This window comes from Brachypodium distachyon, chromosome 1 (genome assembly GCF_000005505.3).
Source record: "Brachypodium distachyon strain Bd21 chromosome 1, Brachypodium_distachyon_v3.0, whole genome shotgun sequence".
NCBI lineage: Eukaryota > Viridiplantae > Streptophyta > Magnoliopsida > Poales > Poaceae > Brachypodium > Brachypodium distachyon.
The window spans coordinates 33,629,057-33,645,886 of record NC_016131.3 but is presented as its reverse complement, the minus strand read 5'-3'; the positions used below and the strand labels follow the sequence as shown (position 1 = coordinate 33,645,886).

At 40.1% G+C, this 16,830-nt stretch overlaps 1 protein-coding gene across 2 annotated transcripts; it reads left to right on the top strand.

Annotated features, from left to right (window-relative positions):
• The first annotated feature begins 1,377 nt into the window (after window positions 1-1,377).
• Window positions 1,378-10,507, top strand: LOC100829658. 2 transcript variants are annotated; one of them, XM_024458053.1, is made up of 17 exons: window positions 1,378-1,535; window positions 2,221-2,514; window positions 2,597-2,855; window positions 3,424-3,661; window positions 3,765-3,912; window positions 4,018-4,233; window positions 5,838-6,308; window positions 6,475-6,651; window positions 7,462-7,878; window positions 7,972-8,064; window positions 8,147-8,217; window positions 8,341-8,437; window positions 8,521-8,577; window positions 8,653-8,709; window positions 8,797-8,883; window positions 9,087-9,172; window positions 10,010-10,507. In XM_024458053.1, exons 2-17 carry the CDS (start codon window positions 2,356-2,358, stop codon window positions 10,131-10,133), a joined length of 2,757 nt encoding a protein of 918 aa, XP_024313821.1. In that variant the 5' UTR covers window positions 1,378-1,535; window positions 2,221-2,355; the 3' UTR covers window positions 10,134-10,507. The 2 variants fall into 2 exon arrangements, 1 of the variants encoding a protein (XP_024313821.1); XR_002962588.1 differs by lacking the exons at window positions 9,087-9,172; window positions 10,010-10,507 and having other exon boundaries at window positions 8,528-8,577; window positions 8,797-8,881.
• The last annotated feature ends 6,323 nt before the right edge of the window (window positions 10,508-16,830 follow it).

Sequence of the window (16,830 nt, the reverse complement as noted above, 5' to 3'; positions counted from 1 at the left end):
GATGGCGTCCCAATCCCAATTGCTCGCCTGGGCGCTTGCTCCTGCCCACACCAGGATCGGTTGTAGGCTTGGAACCGAGGAAGACGGGCTGCTAGAGATGCTCTTAGAGCCCTCGAAATAAGTTTATTTAGTTTTTTCATAGATGAAAAGGCTGAAGCCCTGTGAAACAAAGTTACATTTTAGTCTCTGATTACATGTTCAGAAAAGGAGTACTCGTCATCGACCTGTGAAACAAAGTTACGTTTAGTCTGTGATTACATGTTCAGAAAAGGAGTACTCATCATCCAGAAATAAGAAACGACATAATATCTTAAGCTAGGAAAGAGTCAAAAGAGAGCATGACTAGATCTTCAGAAGAGCTTCATTATCATCCTTGGCTCTCCCAGACTCATGTCGCGTTTTTTGATAAATTTATTTAGTACTCCCTCCTTTCCAAGGGTTACCAATGAGGAAAAATCTGGTTCGCGACTTGAACACTTGTCCGACCACAGTATGTTTTTAAGGGGAAAAGAAATCATATGCTTGTTTCTATTATCTTGGTACAAGCTAAACTATCTGTCCCTACAATAGCTTAAACCTTGACGTTGCATATTTTTAATACCACCTATTTTTCAAAATATATGTTATATAGACTTAGTCCTAAGTCAAACTCTTACACATTTGCCCAAGTTGGTTAGCCAAAGGCAAAGCGGATGGCATAAACAGGATCATGAGAATTCACCGCAATACCAAATACAACCTTCGCATAAGAGGCAGTTTCATTATCTTTTTATCACTAACTACGTGTCACTTAGATGCTGTCAAAAGAAAATGTGTATCATATAGATAAAAAAGCTGGCATGGCCCATTAAGGCATTAAATTGGAGCATTGGGAGAGGCCTTATAAATAAGTAGACAGTCCCTCTCCATTTACTCTGAGAATTGATGTATTTGGTGCTAAGTTCTTGTTGCGGCCCTGAAATTTCTGTGATTCAAAGATTCCCTAACAGCCTGTTTGTATTGTTGTATTTTTAGTGGGAGGGCTCGTATTTAATTTAACTTTACGGGTCTAAGTGTAAATTTGTATTTTCCTACGAGTTGAACTAAACACTGACTTCTCCTATAAGAAAATAAAACATTCCAACAGGCCCAAGTCTAAAATTTGTATTTCCCTATTGTAGAAAATTTATATATGCAACCTGCAAAAAAGAAAAAGAAAATTTATATATGCAGCTAGCTCGAAAGACGATCTTTGGCCCTGCCTCTTTTCTCTGAATACAGTGTTCGTGATCTAGAGTCACTCTTAGAACAGTGCTTGTTTATGCGCTCAGAGGAACATGGTCAGCGATGGCTGGCCTGGCTGGACAGGTGGTAGGTGGGTATTACTCTACGTCTCTACGCTCCCAGAGAGAAGTCCCATTCCGTCATATTTTCAAAGCTCAACTTGCATCCCACTCGTGAAGCTCACGTCTGTCCCTGGCTCACCTCCTTTTGATTGGTTTCCTTTGCAGCTCATCTACTCTCCAGTATCAGCATCCATCTCTGTGAAACTGCAGGTCTTATTTGTTGTAGTCTCTTCTCCAAGATGTTGTTTACCATTTTAGCAACCTGTTTTTTATCAAATGATTTTGTTCATCAGTTAATTAATGCTCTCTTAAGAGTTTATTCTTTTGAATTTCCCCAAGTTCTTGAGATAATAAAGCTACTTTTCTTTCTTAGGTTTATAGAGCATTCTGTTCATGCTAAAATTGAGTACTGAGCTTGATTGACGTTTTAAGGATTAGTGGTTGGTCTAGGAGCATCGAGTTGATACCAAATTTCCTTGAAGTATTGCTTCTGTTCTTTTCTTTCTTTAGAAACTCTCAAGTCTTAAGGCAAGGTAAATTCAATGCATGCATTCAATCTCCTACATCATTGATTAACCCTCTTTCTTTTGAGTGGGAAGTTTAAGTTCCAACGGAAAGTTGGATGGCTTTATCTTTTTAGATCACTAGTGACATGTAGCCTAACCAAATGTATGCATATATGTCACTATGCTGCATATTAGTTCTATTACTATTATTTTGGAGTTCTTTTAGGCAGACAAATTGCTAATGGAATCTCCTCCCCTGTTCAATCTGAGCTAAGCTGGCACATGGCTTAATAGAACAGTTGCAATACCTAACATGCACTATTTTCTAAACTACTTTTGGAAGTGAATGCAATACAACCTGACAGTGTGCTCTTTTGAGTTCTGTACAGTTAACATTCTTTTGGTTAAATCGCTCACTGACAAGTTGCCACACACAAAATTATTGAGGGCATCATGCGGTCTTACGGAAGGCAAACCAATGTTTGCTATCATGTGAGAGTATTTCTGTAATATATAAAGTGAAAATGGACGGTGAATCCAGCAGACTTGATAACCAGGAGAGTATATTACATGATCAAACTCCAAGTCCGGACAAGCTACCACTCCAATATTTGAAAGAGATCACAAACAGCTTCTCTGATGAGCGAGTACTTGGTGAAGGTAGTTTTGGCGTGGTATATAAGGTAAGATTGAAGCATATTTTTGTTCATCTTTTCGATAATGTATGATCCAAAAAAATCATATGCATTAAGATTCTTTAAACAGGGAGTGTTACAAAATGGAGAAATGGTGGCTGTGAAGAAGCTTATGGCGTTAATGCCGGGCTTTCAGAAGCAATTTGAGAATGAGGTTTATCATCTTATGAGGCTTAACCACCCAAACATAGTGCGTTGTGTAGGCTATTGCTATGAAACACAGAATTTTTGTTTAGAGTACAAAGGAAAATATGTCTTTGCTGAGACAGCTGAAAGGTTGCTTTGCTTGGAGTATATGGCCAAGGGAAGCCTTGATAACTATCTTGCAGGTATGACAATTTGGAACATTATCTTGTTTCTCAAAATCCAATAATACCTTTTTTTCGTGATTACAGTTAGTGTGGTTTGTGATCATAACTTGATCATAACTTTTACTAAATTAAGACTACCTAGTTTTTCAAATATGCTCCATCCGCTTTTGAATAATTGTGAATAACTCCTGTTTGTTGGGATTCATTATTCAAAGTAATTATTCGTTAAGAGAATCAGAGCGTAGTTTAGAAATCCTACTGATATGGAGCTTCAGTGGTTGTAACATGTCATTTTAACTATATGAGTAAGTATGCTATGAGTCATTAACAAATATTTGAACATTCTTTGGCCTTCTTGGTCTGTGTGCATAATTCAGTTTGACGAACTATTTCCACATGCGGTAGTTCCATGAAATGTTATAAGGATCAGTTAATGTATGATGCTGATTCGGTCATTATATTGAAAGAGGACAACATACGGTAGTACATTAAAACTTCGCTGTCCTTTAATTTAATAGCACCTTTTGGTTACATATGTAGATTTTGAGATAACATCTGTTGATACGCTCCCTGGATACATATGCAGATGAATCATGTGGACTTGATTGGCACACACGCTACAATATAATTAGTGGGATTTGCTATGGTTTACATTACCTTCACGAGGACTGGCAAACTAATACTCCTATCATTCACTTGGACCTAAAACCAGCAAACATATTGCTCGATGACAATATGGTACCAAAGATTGCGGATTTTGGTCTGTCAAGACTTTTCGGTGAACAACAAACCCGAGCTTGCACTACAACTCGTGATGGAACATTGTAAGCTAAATGTCCCTCCATTGTTTTTTAGTGATCAGCGAAGTACCTTTTCTTTACACTTCTATTAACACTTCAATGTCTTGCCATCCATTTGGTGATTCAGTGGTTACATGGCACCAGAATACATACACAGAGGTATAATCACAACTAAGTCAGATATATTCAGTTTGGGTGTGATTATCATAGAGATAATAACGGGTCAAAAGAACTACCCTTTTGGTAATGGAACATCATATGACTTTGTTGAACTTGTAAGTAATTGTGCTTCAACATTCAAGATGGTGGTTCCTTTTTATGGAGATTATGCTATACTTTATCTTTGCATAGTATAACTTTAGTTCATTATAATTTCACAGGTACTTACAAATTGGAGAAATAGGTTGGAAGCGACATCATGCTCATCACTAGAAACAGATTGCCAACAAATAAGAAGTTGCCTTGAACTGGGCCTAAGGTGCTTGGAATCTGACCCAATAAAAAGGCCAGCAACAAAGGAAATTATCGAGAAGCTTACTAGATGGGGAGGCACCAATGTCGATGGTGGCAGTGATGAAAGATCACTAACACTCTGGGTATGACCTATTAATGATAATGCATTGTAGAACTTATTTTATTTGCTACCTCTTTGTTTTCTCCTTTTTTTTCAAAAAGTAGGATAACCCCGGGCCTCTGCATCGGTCGATGCACACATCCATATATTATTAATCCAGGCAATGTCAAGTACTGACTTCAAACAAAATCGACCCAAATAGAAAAAATGGAAGCCAAATGCCTCGCTACAGGGATTCAACCAAACTACCACTAACCCTGTGGAAAAGACAGAAACAAAGGAAAAGACACCACTCCTAGGCAAATCCTTCAAGAAAGAACGTCGCAGGAGCACAGATGATGAAGAGTCCAACCGTAGGTTGAACTTGGGGTTTTCATCCCGGAAGACGTGCTTCGAGCCACCATCTTCTTCAACAAGAACACGATGCAGGCGCGTGTCAACATTGCCTGATCAGGGATCATGTGTTTCCACCGGAGTGTGCAGACTTGTCATCGAAGCTGCCTCTACCATCATCACATCACTTCCTAACAACACATCTTTAGCCAGATGCCACTGAAATGATACTAGAATACAAGACATCCATCCCCTCGCTTCTAGCCCCTGCCGCACAATCTTCGGTCCGGCCGCAACAGGCATGACTTGGCGTCTCAAGCATGAGATGTCGTGCGTAGCACCTGCCAGCAACATATCACCCCAGTACAAAATCTCATAAGACAGTATTTTTTTGCTCACTCAACAGATCAGTATGACAACTTACGTACCGTTGAGCATTCGACTGACTGGTGCTAACTGCAGGATAAATAACAGCTATACTGATTGATTTGGTTAAGTAATGCTCTCTGTATGTATTCTGGTGCTTAGGCTTTAATGGTAAATGTTCAACTTAAAATTTAAGCCCTCTGGTTAGGGAGATGGATGCTTAAGATGCTCTGGATCTGCCGAACTCGTGATTTTATGTTAGTATAAAGACATAGATATCGTTATACCCCTCTAGAGAATACAAAACATTGTATTTTAACATCTTTATATACGAAAAAAACATCCCCCACCAAAACTCATTTCTTACTGAAACTAGCAATCATATTATATATGTTAAGCATCATCTATGTTTGGGCACTGAAACTTGTATATCCGTGTATTAGGCTCTTTAAGTTTGATACACTTATTTCACTCACTGTATCTTGCCGTAGCTGTGGCCTTGTATGTAAATCACATCTACACATTCATGGCTCGTGTGTATGTGATACCTACAGTTTAATTTAATCGATTAATTTGACTTGGGTTCCTATCTTAGCCCAATATGAGTATGTTGGTTATCTTGGTACAGACCGATGGAAGTTTTGTGCGGAAATATATTATTTATGGCATAAAACAATGACATAAAATACAACATTGGAAAGATGGAAATTTATATTATGTGGCTGGTGACTCTAACTTAGTTTTCTCATATTCTCCAGACAGATCATGTTGTAAAATTTAGGCAAAAATACCTTAGTCCTATCCTAATGCTTACACATCAAGTTGTATTATCATTGTGAAATAGCAGTCTGAAAATCAAAGAAATTATCAGAATTTGTCTAAGGGCCACTCCTCTCCCTCCCTAATGCTTCGAGCTCTTTTGTGCAGATTCCATCTGATCCAAGCGAGTTTCTTTGCATCAATCCCCGCATGCTTCAGTTTTTCTTGGGGTTAAACAAGTGGAGCCGTTGCCTCGTACAGCTAACTAACAAGACAGAGGAGCATGTTGCATTTTATTTTGGAGTTCAGAGGGCGACAACCAACTACTGCATTGAACCGGCTAGTGCCTTTCTCTGTCCACGGTCCACATTTACTGTCTGTGTTACAATGGAAGAACAAAGTGAGTTACCATCGCACTTGCAGTGTAATGATGAATTCCTTGTACAGACCATTGTAGTGCGGGCAAATACACTCACATCTGAGCACACAACCGTGGATAGTTTTAACATGTCAATCAATGTGGTGCACAAGGCAAACTTGACGGTTGCTTATGTACCACCAGCCCAACCGCCGCCCCTATTACATGTAGGGTTGGACGAGAAAAAGACATTAGATCCACGACGATTTGAAGGCTTTTCGGTAAGTTCCTTCCAACAGAAATTTCAATCTATTATAACCAGGTTGCTCAATGGAACTGCAGGTCAACTGCTACCTAGCTCAATGAAAGCTAGCTGACCAGCTACTTTGACCTTCATGGTGTTCAGTCCTAATTCCTCTCTGATTATATTTGAACTTTATGCCCCAGGACCAAGAAAATGTGGATATATTGATAAGGTGCATATGCCAAGATCTCGGATTCTCAGATGACAGGCCTATTGCAGCTTGTATTGTCTACAAGTGCCTTTTACACTGGAAATCATTTCAAGCTGGAACGACTAATGTTTTCGATCGTATTATTGCGAGTATGTTTAGTGCAATAAAGGTAAATAACACATACAGAGTATGATTTAATACTACAGTTCATATTAAGTAATTTCTCTTTACATGACACACAAAACCTTTGGATTTACAGCAACATGTTCCATAATCAACCGATTAATTCTGGCACTTCCATACTTGCATATAGGATGGTTCTTGGTTTGGGTGCCTACACATATAATTAAAGTAATCGCAATTCACATGTGTTTAACTAATCTGTTGGACTTCAAACAAATTGCTATGTTACGATAACAGAACATTAGAAGTATAATAAAGTAGATGCAAAGAGGAAAAGGTGCACTATTAGTGATTACAACTCCATTTTATGCAATCAAGATTTTGTAGTCGGGTCCTTTACTCAACTATATGCGAGTCCACAATGACCCTTTTTTATGATACACATGGTCTAATATGTTGCACATGGATGACTGTTTTTAATTTATTTCCTTATATGCAGAAGTGTGTGTTTCCTATTGTGCTCACACCCACAAATACAAGAAAAATCCACTCTGTAATAGCAGGAAAACCAAGAAAAGTAGTAGTAAGAATGTGATCAAAATGGTTAAGAAAAAAAGCAGAAACTAAGGTGCCTATCTTTGTATGGATAACAATTCCATATTTCGTTTGCCTTGAACGATTTATTTATGAATAGTTAAATTAGTTCTTCATGATAGAAATCTTAAATAGTAACTAATCCAGTTCATTTGATTGTGCGTCGGCCCTCTTCTCTTCGATAGGCACTTGAAGAATTTTCTTAGCATTTATGTTTTGTGCTATTGTTATCCAGTTAAGTTTGACTTCTTCCTGTCCACAGGCCCAGGGCAATGAGAGGTTAGCATATTGGCTCTCCAATTCATATTCATTGCTTATGCTTATGCAAGGAACAATGAAAACAGCTGGAGCAGGTAGATTCACTCCTCGGAGATCACTTACTGCAATAATCCGTATGGTAATCGCGGTAAAGCATCTTTCTTCTCTCCAGTTTTTACTCTTGGTACTCTGGTTTTATATTCTGAAATTTCTTAATCCATTGCTTCTGAAAACTAAGAGAAATCGAGAGTTTGGTGGTAGCCACTTGATTGGAGGAAAGGGCGGTATGCAGCAAATTGAAGCCAAACGTCCTGCTCTGCTTTTTAAGGGGCACCTTACAGGTTTCTTTGAGAAGGTTTATGGAATGATAATAGATAATCTGACCAAAGAGATATCTCCATTGCTTGGTTGTTGCATCGAGGTAGAGATAATTACACTTGAGTGCCTTTTATTTTTATGAAACAAATACTAACGTCAGATTTATTTTTTGCTGGCACTTTTTTTTTTGCTGCAGGCACCAACAATAACATCTCAAGCACTATTCGACCATTGGCAACGCATTGTGAATATATTAACAGACTGCTTACTTATTTTGAAATCCAATTACGTATGTAACCTGAATATGAGTAATCACGTACCATTTCTGGCAAGAATACCATTAACATGTCTTTTATTGATTATATGTGCAGGTTTCATCATTCTTAATCAGCAAGGTTTTCACTCGACTCTTCTCATTTATTGATGTTCAGTTGTTTAATAGGTAATACTCCTAATATTTAGCCGTTTCTGAGTGCATGTCTGTCGTTATACACTTTCCATTAAGATTTCCAAGGTACTTTGGACTCAAAAATAAAAGATTGTTAAGATACTCCTTATCTTGTAGTCTGCTCCTATCCGAGTCCTGCTCATTCAGAGATGGAGAATATGTAAAGGCTGGACTAGCTAAGCTAGAACAGTGGTGCACTTATGAGACTGAAGAGGTCTGGGACTCTGGGTGAACTCTCTCTCTTCCTTTTTTCTTGAGCTTCTTTATTTGTATGCTAATTATACTTGGTACACATAGTATGCAGGTTCTTCCTGGGAAGAATTGAAGCACATTAGAAAGGCTGCTATTTTCCTTGTAAGTTTTCTATGCTGACTTGTATGTTTTGTTTGTGAGTTGCTGAGTGGATAACCTAATGGATTGTATTATTAGACTATGCGTGAAAAACAAAAGAAAACATTGAAAGAAATCACCTGCCATGTGTGCCCTGTAAGTGGTATCTGAACTCCGTTAAGTTCATTAATTCATTATCAATTCTGTTGGATAGGACATGTCAGTTATCTTGTAAACTTTCAGGTCCTTAGCATACCACAGCTATATCGATTCTGCACAATTTATCAGGATGGCAAATATGGAAACCATAATGTTTCACCCCTTGCTGATGTAAGCATTTTTTACCCACTTTGTCGATCTGCATCTCCTTCTTAAATGGGTCGTGAGGCTAGGGATCCACAAAGCAGCGTGGCTTTGAGCGAAATGCTCAATTCTCAAGAATCGTGACAACCATATTTTCTTATCCCTACATTTTGGTTTCTTCTCAGCAAAGAAAGAAAAAAGGTTTCTAATCAAGAAAAACATGATTGCAGGTCCTCTCGAGTATGGAAAGTCTAATGATGGAAGATGAGAATAACACAGAGAAATATTCTTTGTTATTGTACGACAAATTAGAAAGGTTATTTCCCCAATCAGACTTCTGTACAACCAATGCTCCTTCCAGTTCACAAAAAGATGGCGTTTTGAGTCTAATCATACTTTCAGAACTCTCATCACCTATATTTTCTAAAATGTTTAGATTAGATACTCCATCATCATCTTTGTTGGTTGTCTCCAAAAGTACTAACATAAAATCATATTCTTACTAGATCTTATCATTCTATTAACATATTAGTACAAAAGTTCCATTTTTGGTCATTTGACTATTTACCAAGTTTAATTTTGATTCCTAAACTCTGATATAAGACATGTCCGGCCCTCAAATTCCAATATCAAATAGATACGGTCCTTAACTTCAGTAAAATTGGTATGACTGATGATGTACCACTAGTTTCACACAAATCAGACATTTTCAAGAAATTCCCGAATACAAACAATAAACATTTATGAAATATCATGTTATTTCGGACTACTTCTGACAGTTGTCTACGTGTTTTCTACTCCGTATTTTGGAAATCCCTAGTTTAGAACCATTCGTGGATATTTTATTATTTTTTGTATAATTTCTGAGTTTTCATGTTTTTCAAACCTTATTCTCCCTTTTCACTGGTTTTCTCTAAATATCAAGTTCTTTTAGCTAGTTGCACTGCTTATTGGGTGAAGACTAAATATTTCCGGTCAAATGGTTAGGGTCAATTTGTCTAATTTTGGAGTCTATAATAGGAGCAAATGATCATAGTTGTGTAGTGAAGCCCATGTCAATATCTAAAACATGCTTTTTGAGAATTGGAGAGGGTAATAACTAGAGTTTTCTCTTAAAAGCCTCTTCTGTTGTTCATGTGATTTGTAACTGCAGCAATCCATTCTCGGTGGAGGACATTCCGAACTCTGTGGCAGAATTCGAGTTGATAGATGCCGATATGCCTCCTCTGATCCGAGAGAATCCTTGCTTCGACTTCCTATACCGAAGAACAGACTAGCAGCTCATTGCTGCATGAATGCTCCGTCAGTTGCTCCTGCTTTTACATCAGTCTTATGTGCCATTCAACGCAATATACAGGAAGCTCCAGGTCATTGGATTCGCCCTCAGTGTGATCGCTTCCTCCGATTCACAGATAGCAAAAATCTTCTACTGTTCGTCGCATCCCCAGGGATATTAATTAGTGTGTCTAGATCATCAGCTTGCCTGCAGCGCTTCAGGGTGTAACACTCACATTGACTACTTTCTCTTGTATAAACTCCAGATCGACGGGTTGTCTGATGTTAAGGAACCTCAACAGCCTCGGCGCTTCCTGTCTCTCGCTGACCTCTGTACTCTGTTTCTAATCCAAAGTGTGTGATCTTCCAAGCTTTACTTCAACTGCGCTGCTGAATTTATCAAAACTAAGTGTCGATGCATAACACTCTGCAGACAATGAAACATTGATTTTGAGAGAAAGCAAATACTCCTTACAGCTCGTTGTATTGAGGGATGTGGATTTTTTTTTGAATTTCAGAAACGAACTTGTTTGGTTGGCGTGGAATTGGCCACATGAATTCAATCTCAAATTCCATTGAACTGCTTATAACTAACCACATTTTTTTTTTCAAAAGTCGTCATTTCTTTGGAATTGTCTCTCACTTTACAAATCCATGTGGTAGACAAACATGATTTTTTAACAAATATTTCAAATTCAACAAAATGAATGTAGGGATTTGGACAGCAATTAAGCAAACCTAAACCCCCTCAACCTGTAATAAACTTTGAGGATAGGTTCAACCAACAAGTATCGGAATAAACACAAATCACATGCACAAGTGAAACAATGATTTACGTGGAAAACCTCATCAACACGAGGAGTAAAATCACGGGACCGACCGGTCCACTCCAACTTCCACTATTAGTAAATGGATAAAATTGAGTCTTCTCTAGAACTTCTAGAGAATCACAACTGCACCATTACAAGTTACAAACTTGCTATCACCATCAACAACAACCACTCTTTACAGGAGCAAAAGGATATAGCTCAAATTCAGCTAAACAGAAAAATGCAGTTTCTGTCCCTTTCGGTTATCAGATTACTGTTCTTAAACGGATGGACCAAAATGCGTGAAACTTGGCAGATATGTAGTTCTATGAGTCCTCAACACGCCGTCAAAACTTCAGTTCAATCCAACATCATTTGACCCCTCAAACTGACAATATCCCAACATTGCGCATCTCTAAAGTTTCAGCAAACAGATCTGACGAAACCACTCACTAATCCAGCTCTCTGACCACTTAATCCTCAAACCAACCGACGAAATTGAAGTGCTCTGAATGTGAAATGAACTCACCAAGTTTGGAGCTGATCCACCCCCGTTTGAGCTTCCGATGAACAAGCCTGGTGAAGATCAATACGGAGGTCGAATCTAGACAGATTTTCTCTTCCTCTCTTCTTTCCTCTCTTTTGTTGTAGGTGTGTGCTGCTCTCAATCTCAACAGCCAGCAAAGGACTCAATGAAATGAGGAGGCAAGGGCTAGGGTTTTGTTTCTCCTTTCTCTCAAGGAGGCATCTCGGCCATTGGATTGGACTGAGATCAACAGTTCATGTGAGCTGGACTTTTGGGCTTCATTGGGCTGCAGCTCACGACCTCCATGTGGAGGGTTCAGCCCAACAATGAAATTCTATCAAAATTTAGATTTTATTTTATTTCTACCAAATAAAATAAAATGATGGTTGCCAAACGGGTTATTAGAGAAAATAAGAAAATAAAAACAGAGATGTTCAGACGGTGAGGAAAGATGTTAAATTCTTAGTAGCCGTGGGCATGCGGATAGTTGCACTTCAAACTCAAGTCCTGGAAATAAGTCATCAAATATGCCTTTTTTATCTTTTAACCGAGGCGAAAATAATTGCCTCTTTACCAGCACAAATAAAAAGAATACTCCCTTAGTAAGTACCAAAAAGAAAAATCCTCGGTGGTCCATGTGGCTGTTTCATTCAGGAATTGACAAGGTCAACTTAGTAAGCAAGAACCCAGTTTTTTTTCCATTCCAAATCTTCCACCATGTAAGCACAAGGAGAGAGGTGAGCTCTTACCTTCTGTGGTTTGTAGTGCTGCTGACAGTTTTCCTTCACCGCACTGAAACATAAAAAAATAGAAATGTTGCGGGCCTTCTTGGGGGTGGGGTCATATTTTTAACCTAAGTGGATTGGATATTTGATGGTGTAGTGTTTTTAATTGTCACCAAAATAAGATGTTTGTGCGGATATTTTGGGTACTCTTGTAATTCAAAATTACCAAAAAAAATCAGGTTTTAGTGTTTCTCTGTTTGAAGTCGACAATACACAACAAACCCAGAAAAACACTAGTGTCTGCGTGATATAAATAGCACGCACACGACGAAAACCAATTATCCAAATGCTTGCTGGTGGACCAGGATCTGCTGCCATATTGTGTCGAAGGGCCGAGCGACGTAAACTGGCGCTGAAAACGTGGCCTCACAGCTTTTCGCAGAGGCGTCCGAGAAAGTCTTGTACAGTCTACTCCACTGTGACTGTGTGGCCGAATCGTGGTCAGAGCTGGGACCCGTGCTAGCTAGCTGCCTGTACCTACGTTCGTCCTCTTCCTCTCATGGATGGCACAGTGAGTGAACACGCCGACATGTCACGGGCGTCCCTCGCCTCGCTTTCCCGGCCGGCACACTGCAAAGTCCAAGTCCTGTGGGAAACGCGATCCCCACCTTTTTTTCCTTCGAGTCTCTTCGTCGCCATCCAAAATTCCAGAAATTCTGTCCGTGCAATTGCTGGGTGTGCATCTGTATGATTAAGCGACGAACCCCAAAGACTCGTTACACGAGCAAAAATCCTACTCGCTTGTGGTCGATATGATATCTCTCCGTGTGGAATTATAAAAGTTTCTCTTTCTGCTTTCTACTGTACGCGGTGTAGCTAGCTCGTTACTGAGCCAAGGGTAAAGAGGTACTTACTCCGTAAAGATTAGTGTGGTTGCACAACCCAATCACCTCTCTCTTCTTTTTGTCGTCCTCTCAGTTGACCCCCGCCGGGCCGCCGTTTACTTCGGTAACAACCTTGTGGTTACGCTGCGTTCTCGGCTGGTGGATGCTAACTGTAAAGACAGTACACACAAATCCACACGAGTCCTTTTCAAAACTAAAAAATAAACCACACGGCCGGGAGCACCATTCCGCCTAAAAAAAAGGCGGTGAAAACCAATGGCCGGCCGCCTGTGTGGCTGTGTGTTGTGTGCACATGGAAACTCTGGGAGGGAGGCACGATAGATGCTTGTTCGCCGAGTATGAAGGTGATAGCCGGAGACGCACAGGAGTTAAGTGATGGAGCGACGAGTGGCATCAGAATGGCAAAGGAATAAAAGTGTTCCGCTCTGTTCTGTTGACGTCTCCACCTTGGTTATTTGTTCCCCGTCTGGCAATTGCGTGTAGCGTGTTCCTTGAAACGATCAGCTTCACACTTTTGGCTCGTCCCTAGCTTTGCTTTATCGCCTGTTAATTAATGCTGAAATACTAGTAGCCCGGCCTGTGCTTTCCGGAAGAATAATCTTGACATATCTTTGTTTGCGTGGAGAGTTCACGAAAGGAATAATTACGGAGATGTTGGGAAAAAAGATCGTGTGATTCGTCGACGTGGGAATTCCGCGAGTCAAAATAATACGGAGGAATTATTTTGTTTACCTTGTCCCTTGTGTTCATAACTCCTCCGGGTTAAGGTTTCTCGACCCTTTTGATATATAAATAGCACGCCGTGTTGTTTCGTGTAAAAAATAAACCCGGAGGAATTAAGTGAATCATGCATCTGCTAAGAATGACATGGAAATGGGAGGTTCATAAAGTGTTGCATTAACTTGTGTTTGGTTTTATGCTCCGTTTTGTATCGTGGTCTGCTCTAGGAACTTAGCTTGGCATTTGTGGCTCGTTGCATTAAATCGGTCTGACTTTTGCCTAGATTAGCAGTCACTCCATTCCCAGATCAGTAATATCTCAATGGAGACGATGTGATAATAAAAAAAGAAAAAATCACAATGGAAAAGATCCACTCAGAACAATCAAGGGAAATGGAAACAATCAATGGATTTATCAGGGAGAAAAAGATAGTAGTATGAAACATTAGGAAAGACACAAGCTTTATTTCACAACTCAAAACATTAAGAATACATTAGAGGAGTCTTTGACAAAACCCCGTGCAAAATGTTGGTTTGTGTTCCAAATTCCCAGGGGCCGGAAGTTCCGGCCCAACTTCCGGCCATTCCAGGCGCCGAAAGTTCTGGCCCAACTTCCGGCTGAACCTCCGGATGCTTTCTGTTACTTTTCGGGAAATTGCGGAAATTGCTGCTGAACTTCCGGATATTCAAAAATATGCGGAACTTCCGGCCTCCAACCGGTACTTCCGGTGTGACCGTTACAAATCTGAGTTGCCCTAATGCTTCTGCTATATATACCCCTTGTATGCCGCCGTTTTGGGACGAGTTGAGTTCGTGAAATCTCCCTGGCATTGTAAACACTCCCATGTAGTGAAGTTTCACTGCCTGGGCCCGTGGTTTTTCCCTCTCGTTGTTTGAGAGAGTTTTCCACGTTAAATCCGTGTGTCCTTGTGCTGTGATTTCTTCTTCGTTCTTCGTACTTGCTTGTTGCGTTCATAACAAGTGGTATCAGAGCCCCAGGTTCCGCCTAGGGTTTGCGACATGTCTACTTTGAAGTTCGATCTGCCACAGCTGAACTACACCACACGATTCTCGTTGTGGCAAGTGAAGATGCGGGCGATTCTCGCCCAAACTTCAGATCTGGATGAAGCGCTTGATTTCTTCGGCAAGAAGGATGAAAAGGAGTGGACTGCCGAAGAGAAACGCAAAGATCGTAAGGATTTGTCTTTGATTCAACTTCATATGTCCAATAATATTTTGCAGGAAGTGTTGGAGGAGAAATCCGCAGCAGCCCTGTGGCTGAAACTGGAATCGATCTGCATGTCTAAAGATCTTACCAGTAAGATGCATGTAAAGATGAAATTGTTCACCCATAAGCTGCAAGAAGGTGGATCGATAATATCTCATAAAATTTTGAGAGATAGTTTCTGACTTGCAAGCTTTGGAGGTTAAGTATGATGATGATGATGATGATTTAGCCATCTTACTCTTATGCTCGTTGCCTAGTTCCTATACAAATTTTCACGATTCAATTCTTTATAGCCATGACTCTCTAACCCTTAATGAGGTTTTAGAAGCACTTAGACAGAAAGAAAAGATGAAGTCTATGGTGCAGACCGATGGGTCGTCGTCAAAGGCAGAATCTTTGCAGGTTCGTGGCAGGACGGAGCAGAGGAACAACAACTATGGCAACCGAGATAAGAGCCGGGATGGAAAAGCTCGTTCAAAGTCCCGAGGCAAAGATAAGTTATGCAGGTATTGTAAGAAAAATAATCATGTCATTGAAGATTGTTATAAACTGCGGAACAAGGAGAAAAGAAACAGTACCTACAAACCGAAAGATAAGTCCGATGGTACTGGTAAGACCGCTGTCGTTTCCACCGACAGCTCTGAGGGTGAATGCCTCGCTGTTCTTGCTGCTTGTATTTCCCGTGATGATGAATGGATTCTTGATATAGCATGTTCCTTCCATATTTGTTGTAACAAGGATTGGTTCAGTTCTTATGAGTCTGTGCAGACTGGAGATTTTGTGCGTGTGGGCAATGACAATCCTTGTCATATTGTTGGCGTTGGGTCCGTTTAGATCAAGGCCCATGATGGCATGACACGCACGTTGAAAAAGGTGAAGCACATACCAAGCATGGCAAGAAATTTGATCTCACTTAGTACCATGGACTGTGACGGGTACAAGTACGCCGGTGGGCCTAGACTTCTGAAGGTATCTAGAGGTTCTCTCATTCACATGATAGGTGATATGAATTCTGCCAAATTATATGTTCTTAGAGGTAGCACTTTGTCTGGTTTTGGTGCTGCCATTACACCTAATGATTCTGATGATTGTGCAAAAACGAATCTGTGGCATATGCGTCTTGGGCATATGAGTGAACATGGGATGGCAGAGTTGGTCAAGAGATAGCTCATCGATGGCTGCAACTTGAGCAAGCTTGAGTTTTGTGAGCACTGCGTTTATGGTAAGCACAAAAGGGTTAAGTTCATTTATTCCGTTCATACCACCAAAGACATATTAGATTATGTGCATGCTGATGTTTGGGGACCCTCCCGTAAGACTTCTATTGGTGGTGCTAATTACATGCTTACCATTATTGATGATTACTCAAGAAAAGTTTGGTCTTATTTTCTGAAACATAAATCTGATGTTTGTGGTGCATTCAAGAAGTGGAAAGCTATGGTAGAAAAGCAAACTGAAAAGAAGGTGAAAATTTGCGTAGTGATAATGGTGGTGAATTTATTTCTGATGAGTTTGAGGAGTTTTGCAACAATGACGGTGTGGTTAGGCACTACACGGTTGCCCGTACTACACAGCAAAATGGCATGGCTGAACGCATGAACAGAACCATCATCTCGAGGGCCCGTTGCGTGCTGTCCAATGCAGGTTTGGGCAGGCGTTTTTGGGCTGAGGCAGCTTCCACCGCATGCTACCTCATAAACAGGTCACCTTCTATTCCACTTGACAAGAAAACTCCCATTGAGGTATGGTCTAGTAAACCTGCTGATTATTCACAGTTGAGAGTTTTC

What these genes read in the sequence shown, in the direction of transcription:
- LOC100829658 (XM_024458053.1), top strand. Translation starts at nt 2,356, where the DNA reads ATGGACGGTGAATCCAGCAGACTTGATAACCAGGAGAGTATATTACAT. An exon ending in TTATTTTGAAATCCAATTAC is followed by an intron (nt 8,065 to 8,146) that starts GTATGTAACCTG and finishes TTATATGTGCAG; the next exon opens with GTTTCATCATTCTTAATCAG. An exon ending in ATGTTTCACCCCTTGCTGAT is followed by an intron (nt 8,884 to 9,086) that starts GTAAGCATTTTT and finishes ACATGATTGCAG; the next exon opens with GTCCTCTCGAGTATGGAAAG.